The sequence below is a fragment of the Heptranchias perlo genome, chromosome 14, assembly GCF_035084215.1.
Source record: "Heptranchias perlo isolate sHepPer1 chromosome 14, sHepPer1.hap1, whole genome shotgun sequence".
In the NCBI taxonomy this organism is placed as follows: domain Eukaryota; kingdom Metazoa; phylum Chordata; class Chondrichthyes; order Hexanchiformes; family Hexanchidae; genus Heptranchias; species Heptranchias perlo.
The window spans coordinates 17,821,836-17,843,135 of NC_090338.1; the positions used below are offsets into that span (position 1 = coordinate 17,821,836).

General features: G+C 41.9%; 1 protein-coding gene across 1 annotated transcript in view; it reads left to right on the forward strand.

The window, feature by feature from the left end:
- The window catches only part of slc36a1 (solute carrier family 36 member 1), a 60,898-nt gene that overhangs the window by 26,073 nt on the left and 13,525 nt on the right, over window positions 1-21,300 (forward strand). The window contains exons 8-10 of the mRNA XM_067996082.1: window positions 7,506-7,604; window positions 10,119-10,285; window positions 12,680-12,849. Coding sequence (XP_067852183.1) covers window positions 7,506-7,604; window positions 10,119-10,285; window positions 12,680-12,849 — 436 coding nt within the window. The remainder of the gene's footprint in view (window positions 1-7,505; window positions 7,605-10,118; window positions 10,286-12,679; window positions 12,850-21,300) is intronic.

A 21,300-nucleotide genomic window follows, 5' to 3' on the forward strand; every position in this document is an offset into this window, starting at 1 on the left:
GCAGTCCAAGGTGGGGGAGTGTGGGGGTGGGGGCACAGAATAGAAAGCTTGTAGTCATAGGGGATTCTATCATTAGGGAGATAGATAGCGTCCTCTGCAGTCGCAATCGAGAGTCTAGGAGGGTGTGTTGCCTATCTGGTGCAAGGGTAAAAGATATCTCTGAGCAGCTACAGAGGAACTTGAAAGAGAGGGAAGATCCAGTTGTCATGGTCCGTGTGGGGACCAATGCCATGGGGAAGAAAAGGGAAGAAGTCCTGCAAGGTGAATATCAGAAGTTAAGAACCAAATTTTAAAAAAAACAAGACCTCACTGGTAGTAACCTCAGGATTATTACCTGAGCCATGTACTAATTGGCATAGGGATAGACCGATCGGAAAGGTGGATACGTGGCTGAAGATTGGTGTGGGAAGGAGGGGTTCCATTTCATGGGATACTGGCACCAGTGCTGGGACAGGAAGGAGCTGAACTGCTGGGACGGGCTCCACCTGAACCGGAATGGGACTAGTGTCCCAGTGGAAAGGATAAATCGGGCTGAGGATAGGACTTTAAACTAGTCAGATGGGGGAAGGGACCTGGTGAAAATAACAAGCCTGAAGATAAAAGAAATAGATGAAAGTAAAGGTCAGACCAAGTTAAAGAATAAAGGTAATATAAATGGTCAGGGATTAGATAGAGTTATAGAACATGTTAAAAATAAAGTGAGTGGAACAATGAATAAAAACAAGTTAAATTGCCTGTACAGCAATGTGCACAGCATCCAATACAAAACGGGGGAACTGGAAGCTATAATTCGCAGCGAGGTGTCAGATGTAGGGGTAACTGAAATATGGCTTAATAATGAACAGGACTGGTAGTTAAATATTACAGAATAGGGAATAAAAAAGGATGGGTGGGGTAGCTGAACCAATTAGAGATAAAGTCCTTTTTTTTTCTACTGCCATTATAAGTAACATTAAGATAAAAGCAGAATCCATATAAATTAATAGGGGTATTCTACAGGCCACCTAATGGAAGGGAAGTGGAGGAAGAAATATTTCGGCAAATCTATGAAATGAGTAAAAGACATAGAAAAATAATCATGGGAAATTTCAACTACCCCCAAATAAACTGGCAAGGGAAACTGGTAAGGAAAGGGGAAAAGGGAATGGAGTTTTTAGTGTGTTCAGGACTCATTCCTTACCCAGTACGCAAGAAGCCCAACAAGAGTGGAATCATTGCTGGATCTAGTAATGGGAAATGAACCAGAGCAGATAAGAGAAGTAAGTGTAGGGGACCATCTAGGTAATATCGATCATATCGTAAGGTTCAAAATAATGATCGAGAAAGACAAAGACCAAAGTAATAGATTGGGGAAAAAAGCTAATTTTGAGGGGGATGAGAATAGAACTAGGAAGGTAAAACTGGAAAAAAAAAATTGAGTGATAGAACAGCAATGGGAAATAATTAAAAGGGTGAACAATAAAGTTCAGGAGAAATATATTCCTCTTATTTAAAAAAAAACAAACTAACCAACAATGAAACACCTTGGATGAATAAAGAGATATGGGTAAAATTAAAACTTATAAAAGAGCATACACTAAGTTCATGGACAATAAAGGAGAGGATGACAAAAGGGAATACGAAAAAGTTTTAAAAAAAACAATTAGGAAAGCAAAGAGGGATTAAGATTGAATTATCGAATATAAAAAGAAATAAGGGATGCACAGGATAAACTCCCAGGTAATGAGAGAAATGGCAGAAATATTGAATAATTACTTTGCCTCAGTATTTACCACAGAGACTAACAAGGTGGGTATGACATTAGAAAAAGAGAACAAAAAAGATAGAAAGGAGGGAGATAATTGATAAACTAATCAAATTTAGAGGATAAGACCCCTGGTCAGGATGGATTGCATTCGCGCATATTAAAAGAAGTTAGCGAAGTGATAGAGGCGCTATTACATATATATAAAATTCATTAGGAAAGGGAATAGTGCCAGAGGACTGGCGGATAGCTAATATGATTCCTATATTTAAAAAATGAGCTAGAACAAGTCCAGTGCACTATAGATGAGTTAGCTTAATGTCGGTGCTAGGAAAGGTAATGGCATCTTTACTCAAAGATGTAGTAGAAAAACATCTAGAAACCAAAACTATAATTGAGTAGTCAGTATGGATTTCAAAAAAGAAAGTCATGCATGACCAACCTTATTGAATTCTTTGAGGAAATAACTGATTAGACAAGGGTAATGTAGTAGATGTAATATATACATATGGATTTTCAAAAGGTTTTTGATAAGGCACCGCATCGTAGACTCGACTAAGGTCAGAGCATATGGAGTCTGGACATGTAGCAGAATGGATAGCAAGTTTGCTACAAAACAGAAAACAGAGTAGGTCTTAAGGGTAGCTACACAGACTGGCAATAGGTGGGAAGTGGTGTTCCACAGGGATCGGTGCTGGGACCACTGTTGTTCACAATTTACATTGACGATTTGGACTCAGGAATTGCAAGTACAGTTTCAAAATTTGCGGACGATACCAAATTGGGAGGTGTAGATAATACAAAGGAGGAATACAGGAAGATATTAATAAACTTGCAAAATAGATGTGTAAATGGCATATTAATTTCAGTATAGATAAGTGTGAGGTGGTGCATTTTGGTAGGAAGAATGAGGCCACATACTGCTTGGATAATCTAAATGGGGTAGAGGAGCAAAGGGATCTCAGGGTACTGATGCATAAATCAGTAAAAGTAACGATGCAGGTTAATAAGGTCATTTTTTTAAAAAAAAGCAAGCCAAGCAGGGGTTCATTTCTAGAGGAATAGAATTGAAAAGCAGAGAAGGTATGTTAAACTTGTGTGGAACCTTGGTCAGACCACACTTGGACTGTGTACAGTTCTGGTTGTCTTGTTATAAAAAAGATAGAGGCATTAGAGAAGGTGCAATAAAGATTCACAAGGATGATACCAGAACTGAGAGGATATACTTATCAGGAAAGGCTGAACAGGCTGGGGTTCTTTTCTCTAGAAAAGAGAAGGCTCAGGGGTGATAACGAAAGGGTTTGATGGGATGGACGTAGAGAAAATGTTTCCACATGTGGGTTGTCCAAAACCCGAAGTCGTGATATAGGATAGTCATTAATAAATCCAATAGGGAATTCAGGAGAAACTTCTTTACCCAGAGTGGTAAGAATGTGGAACATGATACCACAAGGAGTAGTTGAGGCAAATAGCATAGATGTTATTCAAGGGGAAGCTAGATGAGCACATGAGGGAGAAAGGAATAGAAGGATACACTGATAGGGTGAGATGAAGAGGGATGGGAGGAGGCTCTCGTGGAGCATAAACGCCGGCATAGACAAGTTGAGCCGTATGGGCTGTTTCTGTGCTGGAGACTCTATGTAACTATGTAAATATTTTGGTCTTGTTTGGGAAATGATCTTTTAGAATTAACATTTTACCTAATTATTGAAATGCCATATATGGATTTATTTAATTCTAGTATCTTGCAGACACCACGATCTTAAGATTGGGCAAAAGTCATACTGAGAGCTTACATCTGTGACTATTTGGCACCCCTGTTGCCAGTGGTCGTGTGATCCCTGAGACTGAAGTTATTGACACAGTGGTTTCATTGCTACTTGCCTTCATGCCAGCTGGTATGAGTGGATTTGGCTTCAGAAGAACTCATTGCAGTATGCAATGGCACATTGTATTGTGTATCTATTATTTTTGGACTTGATACTGGTTCACTTTTGGGTTGGGGTTCTCATCTAAATAAGTCCAAGACATTTGGACACCTTGGCCAAAGGATCAAGTTTGGAATAATTTCACAACACCTTGTGTGAATGCATGCTGGTCAAGTATATCAGCATGGGGTCCAATGCCCTATGCAAGTGTAATGTCACTTGTATTCAATCTGTTTGCTTGACAACAGTATTGAGTCGACAGTGGTGGCTTGAAAATTCAATTTGAATGAAATGTTGAGGTGGCTGTAGTGTTTTTATTTGGGGAAATAATTAAGTTGGAATTGCAAAGATATGTTTTGGTCAAGCACCATTTAGGCCTGGGAATAGTACAAGTAGAGCATGCTGAAATCAATTATTCAGTATATCAGTAGAAAATAAACTTCTACACACAAAGGGTGGTAGAAGTTTGGAACGCTCTTCCGCAATTTGCAATTGATACTAGCTCAATTGCTAAATTTAAATGTGAGGTAGATAGCTTTTTGGCAACCAAAGGTATTAAGGGATATGGGCCAAAGGCAGGTATATGGAGTTAGATCACAGATCAGCCATGATCTTATCAAATGGCGGAGCAGGCACAAGGGGCTGAATGGCCTACTCCTGTTCCTGTGTTCTTGCTTATAGAAAATTGATCATAAAAATGTTCTAGCCTGATACTTTAGTTCATAAATTGGTCCAGGTGAATCCAAAAGAGTCAAAGTTCACCTCCTATAGGATTTACACCCTAGTTGATGCTGCATATTTTTGGTTGAGCAGATTAGATGAATAAATTTCAGTATGCAGCACAGGTTTAAATGAGGATTGACCATTGAGATTGGCTTTTTTTTCCTGTATTACCACTTTCCACACTTGTGTGGAGCTCTAGTTGCAGTTCAGCTATAAATCTCTCGAGAAAAGATGTCCGCTTAATTTCAAAATGCTCCAGATTGTATTCTAACTTGCATGTCTCTGTCTTCGGATCCTAGATTCCTATCAAATGCATTGGTTCATTAATGACATAACATATTGAGCCTCAAGGTGTGCTTGGGGGTGAGCTTTACCTATTACGCTGATAAATATTTCAGCTTGTGCTATTACAGATCGTAATGAGGTCAAGTCCTGGAGTGGAGCTTGAACCAAGTGGAGTGCTACTACTGAGCTTTGGGGCCTTACAGTAGTAAACACAAACCATTTTTCTAGGCTTGCACCATGTTAAAAATAGTGCTGAGCTAGTATAAAACTCATCCAAGTACCAAACACAAGGCCTAAACTGGCATGAATAGTTAGTGTCCCATAAGAGCTAAACCCATAATAATAGACTTGTATTTTAAAGTGTAAAGAAACATTGAAGGGCCAATTTTAACTGCCTGTGCCCAGCAAGAACAGGGTATCCTAGGGGTTAAAATAGAGGCATCCTGCCCTCCGGCTTGGCGCTGCACTTGTGCCGGCTGCAATTTTAATTTGCGGGCTTTGACAAATGTGTGAGGCCCTCACCGCAGGCAGGTGAAGGCCTCATTAAAATGCAAAACCCGGGGTCAGATAACATAATCAGACCCCAAAGCCATTTTAATGTGCAGTTGCACGTTCACTGCTCTATGCCCGGTCTCGCCAGGAACACTGGGCGCCAAGGAGCAGCAGGCCCAGAAGAGGGTCGAGAAGATAGGTCAGTTTAAATTTTTGTAAGGTTTCCCTGTGGACTAGGATGAGCAGGAGTGCTCCTTTGGCTCCCTTAAGGTCCTCTCCTCCCATCCACTTACCTGACTGCCAGGGTGCCTGGCGGTGGCCTCCTGCCCTCCCTCCTTCCTGCCTGCCTCCTCGTCATAGAATTGTTACAGCACAGAAGGAGGCCATTCGGCCCATCGCGCCTGTGCCGGCTCTTTGTAAGAGCAATCCAGTTAGTCCCATTCCCCTGCTCTTTCCCCATAGCCCTGCAAATTTTTTTCTCTTCAAATATTTATCCAGTTCCTTTTTGAAAGCCACAATTGACTCTGCTTCCACCACCCTTTCAGGCAACGCATTCCAAATCATAACGACTCGCTGCGTATGAAAGTTTTTCCTCACGTCGCCTTTGGTTCTTTTGCCGATCGCACATCTGTGTCATCTGGTTCTCAACCCTTCTGCCAATGGGAACAGTTTCTCCATTTACTTTATCTAAACCCTTCATGATTTTGAACACTTGTATAAAATCTCCCCTCAGCCTTCTCTGCTCTAAGGAGAACAACCCCAGCTTGTCCAGTCTATCCACATAACAAGTCCCTCATCCCTGGAACCATTCTAGTAAATCTTTTCTAGAGTGAGGTGTCCAGAATTGGACACATTGCTCCAGTTGTGGCCGAACCAGTGTTTTATATAGGTTCAACATAACTTCCTTGTTCTTGTACTCTGCGCCTTGATTTCTAAAGCCCAGGATCCCATATGCTTTTTTAACCGCTTTCTCAACTGTCCTGCCACCATCAAAGATTTGTACCCCCAGGTGTCTCTGTTCCTGCGCCCCCTTTAGTTTAGTTTATATTGCCTCTACTCATTCTTCCTGCCAAAATGTATCACTTCACACTTCTCTGCATTAAATTTCATGTGTCCACCCATTCCATCAGCCTGTCTATGTCCTCTTGAAGTCTATTACTATCCACCTCACTGTTTACTACACTTCCAAGTTCTGTGTCATCTGCAGATTTGGAAGTTATGCCCTGTACACCCAAGTCCAAGTCATTAATTTTTATATATCAAAAAAAAGCAGCAGTCCTAGTACCAACCCCTGGGGAACACCACTGTATACCTTCCTCTAGTCCAAAAAACAACCGTTCACCACTACTCTGTTTCCTGTCACTTAGCCAATTTCGTATCCATGCTGCCACTGCCCCTATTATTCCATGGGCTTCAATTTTGCTGACAAGCCTATTATGAGGCACCTTTTTGAAAGTCCATGTACACAAATCAGCTGCATTGCCCTCATCAACCCTCCCTGTTACCTCATCAAAAAACTCAAATCAAGTTAGTTAAAAACGATTTGCCTTTAACAAATCCTTGCTGGCATTCCTTTATTAATCTACATATGTCCAAGTGACTCTTAATTTTGTCCCAAATTATCGTTTCTAAAAGCTTCCCCACCACCAAGGTTAAACTGACTGGCCTGTAGTTGCTGGGTTTATCCTTATGCCATGTTTTGAACAAGGGTGTAACATTTGCAATTCTCCAGTCCTCTGGTACCACCCCTGTATCTAAGGAGGATTGGAAGATTTTGGCCAGCACCTCTGCAATTTCCACCCTTACTTCCCACAGCAACCTAGGATGCATCCCATCCGAGCCAGGTGACTTACCTATTTTAAACATAGCCAGCCTTTCTAGTACCTCCTCTTCAATTTTCACCCCATCTAGTATCTCAACTTCCTCCCTTTTTACTGTGACTTGAGCCTTACTGTGTTATTCCTGCTGGTCTCGGGCAGGGGTTTGGCCTCTACTACGTTGATGAAGCCCGGGGGTTAAAAATGACCCTGGCCTCATATCGACGAGGTGGGGTGAGCCTGCCGCTCACCTGACCGTCCCCGCGCTTGCCTCGGGTCAAAATTGGGGTTTGAGATTCAGTTTTGAGAGATTAGGGGAGGGGGAAGAAGAGGGAAGCGTTAGATATCCAGTGCATGGAAAAGTCTAAGCTCTCCCTTCCCCACCAAATATCTGACCTCCTTCATTCTAGAGTTAAGTCTTTACAAATTTTGAATATAAATGACCTGGCGGGGGATGGTATGGTGGGAAATATACTTCTAAGTATGAAATCTAATATACTATTCTTACTCATGCAGAATATTTCAAATCCCAAGGATCTGCCACAAGTGGCTGGTTGGAAATCTTTCGCGATGTTTTTTGGAACAGCCATATTTGCATTTGAAGGCATTGGTGTGGTGAGTGAATGTTAGTATATTATTATCAACAGTGTTATTGGTAGACTCTTGGACAGTGTGTTCAATTCTGAGATCATTGCCAACCCTGTATAGTAATTGGCAATTAACTCATCAATTTGATAACTTAAAACTATAGTAGAAACATAATGCAGATCATTAGCATTTATCTTTTTATCAAACGTCTTCTACAATTGCCTGAACTCACTTAATTGCAACGACAAAGTACTTGCATTTATATAGTGTCCTTCACAATGTCAGAACATCCCAACAAGTTTTACAGCGAATGAAGTACTTTGAAGTGTAGCCACTGTTGTAATGTAAGAAACTCAACAACCAATTTGTGAATAGCAAGGTCCCACAAACAGCAATGAGATCATGACCAGATAATCTGTTTTAGTGATGTTTGAGGGATAAATATTGGCCAGGACACTGGGAAGAACTCCCCTGCTTTTCTTCAAATAGTGCCCTGGGATCTTTTAAGCCCACCTGAGAGGGCAGATGGGGCCTCAATTTAATGCCTCGTCCAAAAGACGGCACCTCCGACAGAGGCTGTCTATTTAACTGGACCAGCCATATAAATACTGTGGCTACAAGAGCAGGTCAGAGGCTGGGTATTCTGTGGCGAGTGACTCACCTCCTGACTCCCCAAAGCCTTTCCACCATCTACAAGGCACAAGTCAAGAGTGTGATGGAATACTCTCCACTTGCCTGGATGAGTGCAGCTGCAACAACACTCAAGAAGCTCGACACCATTCAGGACAAAGCAGCCTGCTTGATTGGCACCCTATCCACCACCCTAAACATTCAATCCCTTCACTGGCGCACAGTGGCTGCAGTGTGTACCATCCACAGGATGCACTGCAGCAACTCGCCAAGGCTTCTTCGACAGCACCTCCCAAACCTGCGACCTCTACCACCTAGAAGGACAAGAGCAGCAGGTACATGGGAACAACACCACCTGCATGTTCCCCTCCCAAGTCACACACCATCCTGACTTGGAAATATATCACTTCTGGAACTCCCTTCCTAACAGCACTATGGGAGAACCTTCACCACACAGACTGCAGCAGTTCAAGAAGGCGGCTCACCACCACCTCAAGGGCAATTAGGGATGGGCAATAAATGCCAGCATCGCCAGCGATGCCCACATCCCATGAACGAATAAAAAAAAAATAAAAGCAGCTCTCCCTCAGTACTGCACTGAAGTATCAGCCTAGATTTTGTGCTCAAGTCTCTGGAGTGGGACCTGAACCCACAACCTCTGACTCAGAGGCACAAGTGCTACTATTGAGCTTTGAAGTTTTTAAGACTTGAAAAGAGATGACCTGTTAATGAAGTGTTCTTTCTTCTTCCACTGCTTGCTCACATGAATGTCATAGTACTGAACGGTACCCTTGGCTGGGTGAATTATGCCAACCAGTGCTTAAATGTTTGTCTTGACATTTTCCTCTTAAGTTGAGAGACTTTTGCAGTTACTGCTCATAGCACTAAAAAATTTCCCTCACCAATGATCCATAAAAAATTAGAATAACTTTTCACTTGCCCTTAAATACCCTTGAGGTGCGTGCTAATATCATCATTGTTTCTAATCAGGTTTTGTGCTTACTTTCTGTTTTAACTAGTTTGTCTAGTTTTTTTTCAATTGTGCTAATGTTCCTCTAGATTTTAAAAACCAAATGTTTTAACAGACTTGGTAACGTAGTAACATTAGGACCAGGAGTAGGCGATTCACCCCCTCGGGCATGCTTTGCCATTTATTTAGATCATGGCTGATCTGCACCTCAACTCCATTTTCCGGCCTTTGCTCCATTTCCCTTGATACCCTTACCTAACAAAAATCTATCCATCTCTGTCTTGAAAAGTCCAATTGTCCCAGCATCCACAGCCTTTTAGGGAGAGTGTTCCAAATTCCTACTCTTTTTTTTTATGTGGGGGAAAAAATGCTTCCTGATTTCACTCCTGAATGGTCTAACTCTAATTTTAAGATTATGCCCCCTTGTTCTTGATTCCCCCACCAGAAGAAATAGTTTCTCTGTATCTGCCATATCAAATCCTTTTAACATTTTGAACCCCTCGATCAGATCACCCCTCAATCTCCAATATTCTAGCCTGACCTCCTTTGACCTTGTACAAAAACAAAAGGCAATAGATGATTGAATGTAATTGAGATGCAATCAATGTTGAATCGATAGCCAAACGTTGCCGATGGCAGAAATGTTTGAATGTGATAACCGTGGGTCAATTTAAAGAATTAACATTTTAAATGAGCCATTGATGGTCCCACATACATGCACCTTGTGGTGTTCTCTAGCCAACTACTCTTGTCTGAGCTGATGGCTTTTGTTGAACAATGCTGTGACCTTGGGTGTTAACCTCCTTGCATGCTGTTCTAGCAATGCAAAATATGAGTTAGAAATTCAATACTGGCAACAAAATCCAGAACTTGTCCAAGATGCTTGTAGTGACTTTATATAGAGCTTGCTGAAGATGTGTTTTAATTATGTTTTGTTCAAGGTGCTTCCACTAGAAAACCGGATGCAGAAACCACAGAAGTTTCCAGCGATTCTGTATTTTGGCATGGCGATCGTCACGATGTTTTACGTGAGTCTAGGACTTGTGGGATACATTTGCTTTGGGGAACATATTAAAGGAAGCATCACACTCAATTTGCCAGCTTGTTGGTAAGTTTTCTACGAATCTTGCACTCAATGATCACTGCTTTCAGCCTGTAACACACAATGTATTTTTGTTCAGTATTGTGATAGCTGCTCCTTTTTAAAGCTATTGTACAGACAAGTTTTAACAGCCAGAGCAGTGCATCTTGTCTATCCGAAATGAAGCTTCTTGACAATTTTCAAATCTATGCTTCAGAATTCGGTTTGTATTTTAACAGTTCCTTTTTTGCATGTCAGCAATCCAAAATGTAGGACGTCCCAGTTATTTTCAAATACAGAAGACAGTTTACTTTTGAAAAGACCATTCCTCAGAAATGGCAGCTAGGTAGATGATCTCCGAAAAAGAAACCTGTGGCAGTTTGGCATTTCAAGTTTTAAGTGTACTTAAGTCATCTGTAAGATTAGGTTATTTTTTTCCACTTGATACTGTCCCACTAAATATAACTATTAGTTGATCAGTGTCATTTGAGTTGAGATGAAGTGTAGTCTGTAGATGATGTGGGATTAGAGGGTGTTGGGTAATTGTCCTACAGGGTGTGCAGACATGATCAGTTCCCATTTTAGTCATATATTCTGTCCTTATTCTTGTATGCTGATTTTTATATCCATACACTGTCAACTTTCTTCTATTATAATGTGTACATCTGTGATGGAAACTGTTTATGTAAACTAGATACCCTACAATGGCATAATCTGGCCACCATATATTTGCTCACAAACTGCTTTGCTTTGAATGTTCTGTCATTTTTTTCTCAATAACTGAAATTTGAGGTCCAAAATGTAGGTTTATGCAAAATAACCAATTACATATTTCACAATAACATGATTAGATTTATCCATTGAATTGTCCTGTGTTTAAATGCCTTCATTCAGGTTGTTCTTTGAAGGCCCCAAAAGTCTGGGCATGAAGTTGATATTTTTGCCCAGAGCTGTGATGCTGTGAGCTGAACTTTTACTGTGTAGTTGCTGTGCACCAGTGCATTGGTACCACCCGAGTCAGCTAAACTGAACACATTCTACAGCTTTATTTATGTAAAATTGGAGTCTTTAAAACAAGCTGTGAATATACTTAACCGTTGTAGCTTTTTGAAAGCAGAAAACATGGTTAGCTGATTTGATTTTTCCTCATGCTGTTTAACACAGGTGAATTTTGAAGGCATCTAATTAACTCTCATTAGAACATGTTCTAGTTACTTATGTAAGATTTTAATTGCTGATATGAGACACGTGGGTAGAGAGGCTGTCTTTTCACATTCTAACAGCCACTTTGAGGAAATGGATAGGAAAGGAGAGTAGGAGGGAAATAAGGTGAGGAGACCTCTAACTTCCCTGCCTACTTTAAGAGAAGAAAGAAGAGTGGATGTAGAATTATTGGTGAGGTGAGTGACAGTTGACCAAGAGGTTGATATAAATGTGAGTGGCTTTTCAAAGGGCAAGACAGATGAGATGGGAGCAAGGGGATGGGATGGGTACTTTTTCTGCTAGTAATTGTCCATTATGACATTACATAGAAGTGAACTAAAGAATGTCTTGTTCAATTTATGTGTCGCCTTCAACCATAGTGGCATAGCAGAGCAGTTAGCCTGCAGATAAAACTTTGAATCGGTCAAACTGCTGTATGGTCCTGAAAGTTGAACTCTTGCCAGAGCCCAACAATGGCAACCATCAGTCTTTGTCTCGTGATGGCTCTGCCTACTCTATCAATTGGCAACAACTTCTTAATTTACCAGTTGTCAGTGGACTTGTGCTGAGCCATTATCTGCCAGTTGATCCTTTTAGACATGCCACACAACCCACACCCCCACCTGGAGGCCTGGTTAACCTAGTCTTATTTTGCCAAACCGGTAGTATATTCCATGTCTGCATTGATGGAAGCAAACGAATACAACCATTGCTTGACTGTCTCTATTCTGGATATAATCCAAGCAGTTTCAATGAAGCTCTAGTTACATGTTGCTCTTCCCTGGGTCACTCTTAAGTGGGGCAGGCTCAGAAGGTGACGAGTGAAATGGCTCTACTGCTGCACATGCAACAAGGGGCATTTTAAGTGCACGGCCCCCTCCCCACAAATAAACTCCTCATAGACTAGACCAGCAGAAGGATGCTTTAGTGAACGCTATCCCAACACCATTGCATGAAGTATGGATGCATATGTAGAAGCCTACTACACTCCTGCAAGAGTGAAGAGATAAGGTGGAAGCCAGCAACTTTTATGTACAAAAAAAGGAAGAGAATAGTCAGTGTGCTTTCTTGCACCTCCTGATATAGCATTTATGAGTGGTATTTGTTCCTGCAGCATTGTACATGAGGTGGAGAGGAGAAAGTTGAAATCAAATATGTTAACACCGATCTTCTCTAGAAGCTCTCCAGAGCTTAATTGTGTAAAATCTTTTCTTCCAGGTTGTACCAGTCGGTGAAGATTTTGTATTCTTTTGGAATCTTCATAACCTATGCGATCCAGTTCTTCGTTGCAGCAGAGATAATTGTCCCAGTTGTAATAACCAAGGCCTCTGATCGCTGGGAGTTGTGGGTTGATCTCGCTGTTCGAAGTGCTCTAGTCATAGCAACCTGTAAGTAACCTCTTTTTGAGGGAAAGGTTTCCAAGGCTTTTCAGCAAAACTAACCAGCATTGTTATGTTCCAGTTTTTTTTTAACTCCATGGCAATAAAAAAAGAAGCAATCTTCGACCCTTGATTTCAGTTATGATCCCCTTTAAACATCAGCGCCTGGAATTTCTGCAGGAATACTTTTAATCTCCTGCTGTAAATTCGTAAGATTGAGGAATCCCAGTGAAAATTCTACCCCCAAGGTGTCAGTAACTTACGCATTGAAGTTTCTATCTAGTGATGTTTGGTCACTGGATGGGATTCAGGTACAATTTAAGGGAGTGCAGGAACTGAGAGACCTGGGGGTGTATGTACACAAGTCTTTGAAGGTGGCAGGACAAGTTGAGAAGGCTGTTAAAAAGGCATATGGGATCCATGGCTTTATAAATAGAGGCATAGAATACAAAAGTGAGGAAGTTCTACTAAACAGCTCCTGCTGTGCAGTATCATTCTATGATTGTCTGATTCTTAAGACTGCCCCCCTAGTTATGTAATCTTTTTTCAGTGCAAAGTTCTTTGGGGGGGGGGGGGGGGGGGGAATTGGATAGGGCCTGTTTTTGGGCAGGAGTAACATGATCCGCTATTACCCCGCCATTCAGTGACCTCGTGGTGGACCTGTGACCTAATTCCATATATCCGCCTTAGCCCCATATCCCTTAATACCCTTGGTTCACAGAAATCTATCAATCTCATATTTAGAATTCACAAGTGAGCTAGCATCAACTGCCGTTTGCAAAAGAGCTTCCCAAACTTCTCCCAATCTTTGCATGTCGGAGCATTTCTTAACTTCACTCCTGCACGTCCTGGCTCTAAATGTTAGGCTATGCCCCCTATTCCTAGTATTCAAGTATAGGAGACCTCCAAAAAACAGTTACAAATGTCTTGGCAGCCAGAAGCAATAACCCAGCCACTAACCTGTAAATCCTGCATGGTCCCTTTTAAATAGCGCTTGTGGGGGTCCTCCAGGCGATCCAGGGTCCTCCAGCAATCACTTGCTCACCTGACGAAGGAGAAAGCCTCCGAAAGCTTGTGATTTTCAAATAAAACAGTTGGACTATAACCTGGTGTTGTAAGATTCCTTACATTGATTAAACTAGATTATGGGAAAAGCTGCATTTTCATAACTTTCTCAGGCTAGTGTGATCATTTGCTGTTATGATCTCTAAAATGAGGTAATGTATTTCTAAGCCAACTTGTGTACTAACTGGCACTAAATTCATTCTCCATCTGAAACATTTTTCAAAAGGCTTCTGCTTCCAATTCGCTGCTAGTGGAACTTAACTATTCTAAGACTCTAGTAATAAATTTTTATTTTTCAGTAGATGCAAGATAGGAATGTTTTTAATCCTCATGGGTTTATTTTATATTAAGTTGGTGGCTTGAAATGAATGCTGGCTGCTAGTGGCTTTGTTAAATTGGTATTGCTTGTGCAAGAAGGGACTAATGGGTAATCATTCAAAATTTTTAAACTTTCTTTTTTCTCCTTCCACCCCCTCCCCAAAAGAGTCCAGACATTTTGTCAGGAAAAATGGAGGTGGGTGGCTTAGCTTTTCTTGAAAAAGAGAAATGAAAACACAGCTGGAAAATAGTTATGTAAATTACTCTTTTGCTTTGGATTACAAATTTTAGATTACATTTACAAATTCATGACCTTCAGCCTAACACGGTATGGGAGTTTGAGGCAGCCCTGATAACTACATGACGAGCTGTGAATTGTTCTTAATGGAGCAAGTAGCAATAAGAGAAGGTCTCTATCTAACTAGCAGTTTTCTGAATTCACATTGAAAGATGGTAGAGTTGCCCTGTATTCCAAGCATAGCTTGCCAACTTAGAGGCAAGTTTTAGGATTGAGTATCCAAAAGATCACTACTAGCCGAGAGCTTCAGATTGCGTTTCCCACCTGTGGAACTCTTCCTGGTGTCACCAGCTGGCATTTTGGTCTTATATGCAGAAATTCAAATGTTTAACCACTTATACTTTCAAACACTTTAGTTCAACATTAGGCTTTATCCTGGGTACCGTAATAGGAACATAAGAACAGGAGTAGGCCATTCAGCCCCTCGTGCCTGCTCCGCCATTTGATAAGATCATGGCTGATCTGTGATCTAGCTCCATATCCCTGCCTTTGGCCCATATCCCTTAATACCTTTTGGTTGCCAAAAAGCTATCTATCTCACATTTAAATTTAGCAATTGAGCTAGTATCAATTGCCATTTGCGGAAGATAGTTCCAAACTTCTACCACCCTTTGTGTATAGAAATGTTTTCCAATCTCACTCCTGAAAGGTCTGGCTCTAATTTTTAGATTGTGCCCCCTAGTCCTAGAATCCCCAACCAGCGGAAATAGTTTCTCTCTATCCACCCTATCTGTTCCCCTTCATATCTTATAAACTTCGATCAGATCACCCCCAATTTGTGAATTCTCTCCTCGTAACTTAACCCTCGAAGTCTGGGCATCATTCTAGTAAACCTACGCTGCACTCCCTCCAAGACCAATATGTCCTTCTGAAGGTGCGGTGCCCAGAACTGCTCACAGTACTCCAGATGCGGTCTAACCAGGGTTTTGTATAGCTGCAGCATAACTTCTGCCCCCTTGGACTCTAGTCCTCTAGATATAAAGACCAGCATTCCATTAGCCTTATTGATTATACTATGGAAGGTTTTATATGCTTCTGTTCCCTGTAGCCACTAACCTGTTAGATACTCCTGGTCCATGCAGTAATGCTACAGCCTCTGGATGTCATTGTCATAAATGCCCACCTTGTTGACTAATTCCGACCCAGCCTGGCCAAGCCTACACTATAGCTGACTCATAATACCCTAGCAAGCCATTCGGTTGTAGAACAAACCACTCGTAGACCCATCACCATCTTCTCAGCCTAACTAGGGATGGACAGCAACAGTGGTCTTCTCAGCATTGCCCATATTTTGAGAAGTTTTTAAAAGTCTTCCAGCCCTGACATAATTGGGCTGGCTGTAGGGGAAAATAAACTAAATTTACCAGTTACATCAAATTTGTACATCATATATTGATGACAAGATGTTACTGGCTGGCTTGTGACTTTTGGGTATAAGTTAGGTTGGACTCTTTTTATTAAAAGGTCGAAGATCAGCCATGATCTGATTGAATGGCGGAGCAGGCTCGAGGGGCCGTATGGCCTGCTCCTGCTCCTATTTCTGATGTTCTCTCCTCAGGTACCATCTCCCTCCCCTTCAAATCTGCTGTCATTACCTTCCTCTTCAAACAAAAACCATCCTTGACCACTCTGTCCTTGCAAACTATGCCCACCCTCCCAAATCTCCAATCTCCTTTTCCTTTCCCGAGTCCTTGGTCATGATGCCACCTCCAAAATCCATGCCCATCTTTCCCACTCTATGTTGAATCTCTCCAATCATGTCCCCCCCCCCCCCCCCCCCGAACACAGTACTGAAACTTATCAAAACCACAATTGAAATCCTTTGAGACTGTGACCCTGGTAAACTATCCCTCCTCATCCTTCTCGACCAGTCGGCAGCCTTTGACACGGTTGACCACACCATCCTCCATCATCCAGAAGGGTGAGAGTGCGCTCACCTGATTCCATTCTTATCTATCTAGTCGTAGCCAGAGAATTACCTGGCTTCTCTTCCATCGCTCGCACCATTACCTCTGGAGGTCCTCAAAGGATCTATCCTTGGCCTCCTCCAGTTTCTTATCTACATGCTGTCCCTCAGCGACATCATCCGAAAACACAACATCGGATTCAACATGTGCGCTGACGACACCCAGCTCTATCTCACCACCACCTCCCTCGACCCCCCCCTATTGTCTCTGATATGTCATGTTATTTGTCCGACTAGATGAGCAAAAATTTCTTTCAACTAAATATTGGGAAGACTGAAGCCATTGACTTCATCCAAAACTGTTGCCCGTATCCTAATTCGCAGCAAGTCCCGTTCTCCCACCACCCCTGCGCTCCCTGACCTACACTGGCTCCTGGTCCCGGAACGCCTCAATTTTAAAATTCTCATCTTTGTTTTCAAAGCTCTCCATGGCCTCGCCTCTCCCTATCTCTGTAACCTCCTCCAGCCCTACAACCCTCCGAGATCTCTGCACTCCTGCAGTTCTTGCCTCTTGCACATCCTTGATTTTAATCGCTCCACCATTGGCGACCATGCCTTCAGCTGTCTAAGCCCTAAGCCCTGGAATTCCCTCCCTAAACCTCTCTGTCTCTCTACCTCTCTCTCCTACTTTAAGACGCTCCTTAAAAACTCACTCTTTGACCAAGCTTTTGGCCACCTGCCCTAATATTGCCTTATGTGGCTTGGTGCCAAATTTTGTTAATGCTCCTGTGAAGCGCCTTAGGATGTTTTACTATGTTAAAGATGCTGTATAAATGTAAGTTGTTGTTGCTCTCCTGGCCAGCCTCTCATCTCCCATCCTCCATAAACTTGAACACATCCAAAACTTTGCCTGTATCCTAATTCGCACCAAGTCCCATTCTCCCATCCACCCCTGTGCTTGCTGACTTATATTGGCTCCTGGTGCAGCAATGTCTTTTTTTTAAAAAAAAAAAATTCTCATCCTTGTGTTCAAATCCCTCCATGGCCTCACCCCTCCCTATCTCTAACTTCCTTCAGCCCTACCATCTGCTGAGAACTCTGTTCCTACAATTCTTGTGCATCCCCCAATACTGTTGCCCCATTGTTGGCAGCCATGCTTTCAGTCACCTAAGCTGTAGAATTCCCTCCCTACACTTCTTCACCCCTCTCCCTTTTAAGATGCACTTTGCCCTTTGGTCACCTGTCCTTATGTCGCCTTCTTTGGCTCGGTGTCAATTTTTGCCTGATGACACTCCTGTGAAGCACCTTGGGACATTTTGCTGCGTTAGTGGCGCTATATAAATGTGTATTGAAGAAAATGCCCCAAAGGAGCCAAATAAAATGGATGCTTAGAGGTATGAGATGTTTTGAATTGGGCCCCAAGTCCTGCCATAGCACGTTTCCACCCCTGCGCTGGTACAGCTCTTCAGTGGAGAATGGGGAGCTTGCCTCCATGTGGTAGCAAGCCTGGGGCCAGAAATATGGCTGGGGTCAGGAGGGCCTCACTAGGGCAAGCAGTTGTGTAGAACGCCCGGGCCATTAAGTCGGTGCTTAGAAGTGGCACAAAGCATTCTAGTTATGTAGCCTGTGGATAGAAAAGCATTGTTAATTCTGTAAAGTTTTTTAAAATTCAAAATCTCGGTCTGCATAGGATGTGGCCTCTTGTCTGTTTTGTTTCAACACCTATCTAGTATTCAGTCAATCTTTGGTCTTTTGAAGCAGATTAAACAATAATCAGTTTGAAACGGATTTAATTTCTGGAGGAATAGAATTGAGAAGCAGAGAAGTTATGTTAAACTTGTATTAAACCTTGGTTAGACCACACTTAGAGTACTGTGCACTGTTCTGGTTTCCATATTACAAAAAGGATATAGAAGCACTGGGGAAAGTGCAAAAAAGATTTACAAGGGTGATACCAGAACTGAGAGGGTACAGCTATCGGGAAAGATGGAGCAGGCTGAGGCATTTTTCTCTAGGAAGTCTGAGGTGACTAGATGGAGGTCTTTAAAATTATGAAGGAGTTCGATAGGGTAGAGCTAGAGAAGATGTTCCCTCTTGTGGGGGAGACAAAAACTAGGGGCCGTAAATATAAGATAGTCACTAATCAATCCAATCAGGAATTTGCATTTAAGGGAAAGCGAAATAAGTACATGAGTGAGAAAGGAATAGAAGGATATGCTGATAGGGTTAGATGAAGTAAGGTGGGAGAAGGCTCATGTGGAGCATAAATGGCACAGACCTGTTGGGAAGAATGGCCTGTGCCTGTGCTTTAAATTCTATCTAATTCCATAATGTTTCAGCCCTTGTTGCCTTCCTTTTCTTCCTCAATTCTGCATAGGAGTTAGCTGAGTGATTTAAAAACAAATTTTATTTGGTGTTGATCACAGTACTAAACAGACCCCTGAAAAAAATAAGCATTTTCTTAGCAAATCAAAAGTTGGGCATTAAATCTGCATTTAAACATATAGGAAGAAGCATGGTAGGAATTAAGGAACAACTAGAATTCCTTCAAAGTTTGCTCACTTTCTGGATCAGCCCGTTTCAGTTTTTGTAGGCATGGTCTATTGGGCTAGAGGATGGATTTTTATACCAACTGGCAGCTTTCCTTCAACGTTTGCAACAGGAATTATTGCTACTAAAGAGCTCCTGTTCGTGTACCACTTTCTAAATGGAAGACTTTAAGTTGACCTGCCCTCGTTTGAATGGTATAGTCCTCCCTTGCTTTTCTTGTTTTCTTATGAACATAAATGTGATTAAACAGCACCAGTCACTCAACACAAACCAGTAGTGCAAAGTTTCACTTGTGGCGTGCTGTGACATTCAAAGGCGGATGGTGCTTAGTGATGGCTGATATCATTTATTGTCTATAACAAACAGAAATATTCGGTTGGAATGTTGCCAAACAGTAGCATTTGGAAGAGGTTGTGTTTTGGAATGACTGGTCACTTATTTTCTCAAATATTTGCCTTTTGGTTCCATCCTGGAATTCGTATCCTCCTAATTGAGTAAAATCTCCCAATGTTTCTTTGTTGCTTCCCATGACAGCGCAGTTGTTGACATTATTTTAAAAACTAGCATTGGGGTGTCAGCCTCTGATTCTCTGGATATGCAGGCGTTTGAGTAAAGTTTAGAGAATTTGAGATTTCAAATCTGTTTTGAAAATGGAAATTGCATCAGTATGCATTTCAATTGCCATGACTTCACTCTTAGTAGTATGTACTGAACCCTGCAGATTTAGCAGGGGTGATCGATCCTAAGTTCATTCTTGAGTTTGCTAATCTTGGCCAACACCGCTGATGCTCCCTGAGCTAGGTGAGGTTAAGGCGGGCAGGGTTCCTGACAGCTATTTAGTAACTGCCTACTGAAAGTGCATGTAGATATTGGGTAAAGTGACTCCCACTGTGGTATAGCTCACTGACATCGAAATGAAGCCAACCTGTCCCTCCATCTGCTTGCCAGTGCTAGCTCACTAAGCCAATGCATGAAGATTTGTTCCTTGGTTGAGGTACAATAGAGTTGCTGCTTGTGAACCATGTCTCAACACGAGTTTCCGCCTTCAGAATTGTTTTGAAAGAACTTTCATTTATATAACTCCTTATTTCCTCTGTTCCAAAGTGCTTCACATTCAATTAATTTTAAAATGTAGCCATTATGTGGCCAATCTGTGCACAGCAAGTTCCCATGTACAGTAAATTGGTCTTTTGGCAGTTGAGGGAATAATGTTGGCCAGAATTTCAGGTGAGCTCCCCACATCTCTTCAAATAGTGCCTTTAGATCTTGTTTGCCTAGACATGGTGGCACCTTTTTGACAATGCAGCACTCCCTCAGTACTGCACCTAAAGTTGAGAGGGAGGGGACCCAAACAGAATTAAACTATTAACCTCCTAATTTTTACTGAGGTGAGTTCACAAAATTGCAAAGTATGCTGTCCTCTCTACAAACCTATAATATCTACCATGTGGAGCAATATATTGCTGATAGCAGTAAAAGAAATGAAAGGCGGCCATTTAAGACAGTGGAGCGGGTAGTAAATCATGTAGATTTTAGCCAAACAAACATAAAAGGGGGCTTGACTCCAAAACTGATGCACAAGAGTTCTGATATCTAATCCCTGTACTAATATATATTTTTGATATTTGTGCAAGAAAGGCAAGTGGATGTTTCTACTTTCTAGTGTGCAGATATTGCCAGCCTTATTATGATTGGCTGAAATTGCATGGCAGTCTCAAACTTGCTAGGAGTTAAGTCACTAAGTTATCCTGATACGGAGATGGCGGAGATGCCGGTGATGGACTGGGGTGGACAAATGTACGGAGTCGTACAACACCAGGTTATAGTCCAACAGCTTTATTTGAAATCACAAGCTTTCGGAGCTTTGCTCCTGACTAAGGAGTAAATCTCCGAAAGCTTGTGATTTCAAATAAAGCTGTTGGACTATAACCTGGTGTTGTACGACTCCGTACGTTTAAGTTATCCTGTTCAGTAGATTCATTGCTGAGACATTTGTACAGTAGCCAGCAGGAAATCTGAAATAAATATGTTGATAGGGTGAGATGAAGTAAGGTGGGAGGATGCTTGTATGGAACATAAACACTGGCATAGACCTGTTGGGCTGAATGGCCTGTGTCTGTGCTGTAACAATCTATGTAATTGTTGAAAAGTGACTATCCGCTGCAGCTATGACACATGGATTTGTTCATTTTAATTGAAATGCTGTGCTAGACCTAAAACTGCTTTCTTGAGGCTCGCAACTTTTGTTCTGTTCAGCCAACTGTCTAAACCGGAGTACTGTCACTAGGGTTGACTTTGGTGATGACTGTTGCCTTCCCTGCCT